This window comes from Montipora capricornis, chromosome 8 (assembly GCF_036669925.1).
Source record: "Montipora capricornis isolate CH-2021 chromosome 8, ASM3666992v2, whole genome shotgun sequence".
Taxonomy (NCBI): domain Eukaryota; kingdom Metazoa; phylum Cnidaria; class Anthozoa; order Scleractinia; family Acroporidae; genus Montipora; species Montipora capricornis.
Genome location: NC_090890.1, coordinates 48,463,203 through 48,468,202, shown reverse-complemented (window position 1 = coordinate 48,468,202; position 5,000 = coordinate 48,463,203). Strand labels below are relative to the sequence as shown.

Sequence of the window (5,000 nt, the reverse complement as noted above, 5' to 3'; positions counted from 1 at the left end):
TGTAATCATTGCAAGGTTTACACAAACTGATATGTTCTTCTTCCCCAGAGGCAAGATGAACGCTTTGTTGAGCATCTTGGCGTTACTAACAATCTCAAGGTAAGCTAATAACTGCGAGGAATCGAAGACCCAGAGGTCCGCAACAAGAGTCCAATTCTTTTTAATTACAGCCATCGTTACTCGTGCAGGTCGGGAGCTAAGCCGGTCCTTCCACGTAGTCAAGTTACGAAAACCGGTTTTATCTCGCCCGAATGAATGAATTGAAATAGAGGAAATTGTCTTTATGGGCAATTTCCCGGTAAATAACACAACCCCGGACACCTTAACAAGGAGAGTACCTTTAGTGCTTAAGTTGTATGACATCGACCAGATATTTTATCGACAAAAGCAGGAGCCCATCAGATAGGCTCCTGAGAAAAGGCACTAGTCGTAGGTTTTACCAACAGGTATATTTAGTTTCTAAAGGAGTTCCATAAATTAAAGCTTCAAATTGGTTCATCGAGTTATACCTTTTCAAAGTCTACGAGCCAATTTAGAAGAATAAGAAATTCAGTCCGAATGTCACAAAGACCTTGAAAAGACCCTTACTTAGTAAAGAAGTTAAAAAGAAGTGAATTTTTTTCTTGGATACAAAGTGCTAAAATATCGCTAACTATCACGAGAACTGAAAAGAGTTTAACGACCAAGTTTGCATAACATGTTTCTTAGCCTCGCAGCCTTAACCCATCTTAGGAGAGAACAAATAGTTCACTCGTTGGCTGCGCTCACTCGTGAAATGTTTTTCAACACTCATATTGCGTATCCCCGCGCGGTCATGTAATATCCTCTATTTATACAACACATAACAAGTTTGGCCTAACGGGGAACAGTTATTACGTACGCAAACATGCTTTAACGTTTTCTCCCCTTAAACACTACTCGTTAGTCACGAACTTACGTGTTTTGCAGGGATGAATGAAAACGCCTCAAGTTGGCGCAAAAGAGCATCCACGGTTTTCGATTTTTAGTATACTGGGAAGGTTCAATGTATAACAATTAAAAGCCTTATATGGAGTACACAACGATTGAATTTGTGAGGTGTGTAAATAAAATGTTTTTGTTGCGTTTGGACGAAGGAGAGACGCATACCAGTCTTGCAGTTGCTCGCGGGCTCAGGCTTGATGCCTTTCGTCAGACTGGCGCCTGGCTATATAAAATGCCTCGACCTCATGCGACCGTGGTACATTGAGAGTAACGTTGCTGCTGTGTACGTCAGTGAGATTTGATTGTGCAAGTATTTCCATCGTGTGGAAGATACTTCCGTGTTCACCGTGAGATTTGATTGTGTAAGTTTTTCGATCGTGTGGAAGTTGCTGTTTTGTTCGCAGTGCGATTTGATTGTGCAAATTTTTCGCTTTTGTGCTTTCACAACTCTTACTCGACAGGGTATTTATTCTCAACATCATCTAATCGACGAGTTTTTGCCTTCAACCCACCGCGAAACCTTTTGTTTACACATTCATCGAACAGAGGACACGCGAGAATTGAACCTTTGAACCTTTCTTTACCGGTGTTTCGCCTTCACCCGCGCGTTTGTGCTTGAAAAGCGTTTGTTTTACCGGACCGACCAGGGCAAGGTTGTTGCTTTAAACACCAATTGGCAGTTTTGCCTTCAACGCACACTGTGCTAAGGTTACCTCCTTGGAACTCTGGATTGGACTTAACACCTATTGGATTTTGAACTACGCTTATCAGACGTGACCTGACTTTGTTTATAAACCATTTTGTAAAACCTTGGATTGACTACAAGAAAAAATTATAATTTAGAAAAATGAAAAAAAAACTTACTTTATCCTTTTGAAAGGTATTCAGAGGCAATGCTTTGTGACGTCTCTCTTCCTCAACACGCCAATCCAGCGTGCAAAGAGACTCGAGATCAGGCCTTGGCCCAAAACCAGAAGACTTACACCCTGAAATATGATCCGGCCTTGTATGGCTACGCAAGACTGAACATGACTCCTCAACAGCTGGCAGGGATCGTCTTCAAAGACCCCTTCGCAAGATACTACGCCACCGCTTACACTCAAACCTTACGAACCAACCAGGATGCCTTAAAGAAGTACATTGCCGACACAAGCGGCATGGAGATTAACCAGACGTCAGATTACCTTCCTATGTCGGAGTTTTTCCAATCACTTCTGGAGCCATTGGTTGGGGTAAATGCAATTCTTTATTTGTTAGCCAGTAGATTACGTTTAGCTAGTGCCATTAATAAATCAATCAAGTAATTATATATATTTCGGTGGCTTAGCCTTCCTCCGGTGAGCTTCCAAAAATTCAAAAACCTAAACGTTTATTGGCCACGAGGTTGCGTGGGAGACAAGTCGAGGGTCTTACTGAATTGCACTGTGGGACGGTTTTGCGGACGAGCCAGTTTTTATGCAGTCGTTTACGCTGCAAAACAAAAAGACTTTCGTATCGATATTCTTGTACCATATAATAACGATAATAATAATCACTTTATTTAAGTCTCAAGGTTACTTAGCCGAGCATAAGTGCTTTACTAATTGAGGAGACTACACATCAACCGAAATCAGAACAAAGGAGGAGGAGAGGGGAAGACCGTAGTACCAGGGAAAAAATCTCTCGGAGCTGAGTAGAGAACCAACCAACTCAACCCACATGTGGCGTCAAATCCGGGAGTCGATCCCGGGCGACATTGGTGGAACTCCCTGGCTCCTGGTAACAATTAATTTCGGGTTAAATCTTTATAACTTAAGTTGTTAGTAAGTAAACGTCCTATGTACCACGATCTCACTGACCTTTTCATCAAATCTTTCGTCTTCCGGACAATTTTGCACCTTGGGCAAGCGAGCTATTGTTTTGAAATTGTCATTGTATACAATATTCTGGTGGTTTAGGAAGCTCAGCTCCTGGGGTGCTTTCCATTATGCCTGACCATCAGGTCCGAGACCACTTGAACTAACCAAGAAAAAATGGAACGACATTTTTCATCAAAAGTAAATTTCCAACCGGACCGAAGCGTTCCATTTACGTTTCGACCAAAATTTCGGTTACATCACAGTGAAATGGGACTGGAAACGAAAATTTTTGTAAATGGAACGGCACGTTTCGGTCGGAGCGACCGACCGGTCAAAGAGGACCACCTCCAGAGGTGGTCCAAGATATTCCGGTCGGACCGAACCGAAACGGACCATTCCATTTGACTTCAGCCCGAAATTTCCGGAAATTTTGGCTTAATGGAAAGCACCCCTGGTATAGCGCTTTCTTACAACTTGACTTCTCGCTCCGCGCACGAATCAATGAAAATGCGTCCCTCAAAACAGTCCCACAATGCAATTAAACAAGGCTCTCGACTCTGTCTCCCGCGCAACCTCATAGTGGCCAATGGCTTTTGACAATTCAATTAAAAGATGAAAAACAACTTTTCGACCTATCTTCAGTTAAAGTAAAGGATGAGATTTCACTTGGTCCCAATGGAAAATACTAAATAGTATTCAGCTGAGATCAGATGAAAATGTGGAATAATTCATAATTCAAAATTCACGTTTATTAGATGCACCTCTAATTGAACTGTCTTGTTAAATTTAATTAAGCATTCTGCTACCTCCGTCCAACCAGAGGCCAAGTGGTTACGGTAAATATAATTGATCTACTAAGTTACTTTCTGCGTTTATAGCAATATGCCAAACTTCCATCCAAGTACGAAGCTTTCATCAATAACAAACCTGACTGGATAAGTGACAAGCACTTCGCTCAGCAGCGCCTTGCAGGGTCAAACCCAACCACACTTCAACGTGTCACCATTCCCAAACAATGTAAGAATATATTTTACGTAATGGTCCAGGTCTAGGGTTAGATCTTGGTCATGGGGCCAGTTTGGGTTTACTTGAAAACCGCGGAAAAATAAAGTCAACGTGTCTTCCAAAAAATTAGTTCAAGGGTATTTCCTTGCTCGCACCACTCGCTATGCAACTTAAGGTTAACCCAGAATTTACTTTTAAGCAACACAACTCAAAGATTCCTGATAAAAAAATGTCTGTCGACCACACTGACATAATTGACTTACAAACAAAACGGCTGAACTTTGAAAAACAATGTAAGAATGTAAGAATAAGGCCCTTGTGTGGGCCCATTTCCATCAGTAGGGCTAACGCTCACATGGTTCATATGGGATTGAAATCTAGCACTTCGCATTACACTCTATTCAGTTAACTCTGTTTTGAACTTTCAAAAACTGTTTGGTTGAACAGTTTTCATAAACCTCGCCTCCTTTTCCATTTGCTGTTTTATTCGAACCTTTCTTGAAGGATTTAAGTAGTTATTTTCACGTTTTGCTTTATCTGGTTCTCAATCTGTGAATCTGGCTAAATTTTGTGACAAAGCCCCTTTATTCAATTGAGCGTCTTTCTATGTAAAAGTCTAAGGTGCCTTTGCACGACATTCTGTTGCAGATCTTAGAGTGAAGACTGTAAGAGGTGACTGGTGCCATTTTCCTTTTACCTACCGTGGTACAACCCATAACAAGTGCGCTCAAGGTAAATTCGGTAAATGGTGCTCACTAACAAGATGGTATATTGGAAAATGGGGATATTGTGCAGGTAAAAGGAAACCTTTTCTTGTGATACTCGGACTATGCAGTATTCGCATTTCTGTAATATCATAAATGCCAGGGGCTGCGGAATACGTTTGGAGGTTTAGTGGGGAGGGGGGGTGAGAGGTTTAGGAAAAAACAACAAAGTGGGGGGTGGGGACTGGCTATAGCCCCCAGTCCCTCCCCCTCCGCGGCACCTGGATGTTCCTACGATGCTCTTGAGATAAGCGTGATTCCTGTCAGGAGAAGGCAAATTTTTCCGGATCATGATATAATAGCTTGCACGGTATGCCAGAGATCAACCTTGTTTCCAGGGCTTTTCGATCTCCCCTCGGACAAAAAGCCGAGGAACGAAAGGGCGCTGGGGACGAGAGACCTCGAGGCTTAAAATCAACGATAAAAAGAA

General features: G+C 42.2%; 1 protein-coding gene across 1 annotated transcript in view; it reads left to right on the top strand.

The window, feature by feature from the left end:
- Positions 1-8: 8 nt before the first annotated feature.
- The window catches only part of LOC138060460 (allene oxide synthase-lipoxygenase protein-like), a 29,031-nt gene continuing 24,039 nt past the window's right edge, over positions 9-5,000 (top strand). Inside the window, exons 1-4 of the mRNA XM_068906255.1 lie at positions 9-99; positions 1,844-2,195; positions 3,680-3,818; positions 4,455-4,601. Of these exons, the coding sequence (XP_068762356.1) occupies positions 32-99; positions 1,844-2,195; positions 3,680-3,818; positions 4,455-4,601 (706 nt within the window). The 5' untranslated portion in view covers positions 9-31. The remainder of the gene's footprint in view (positions 100-1,843; positions 2,196-3,679; positions 3,819-4,454; positions 4,602-5,000) is intronic.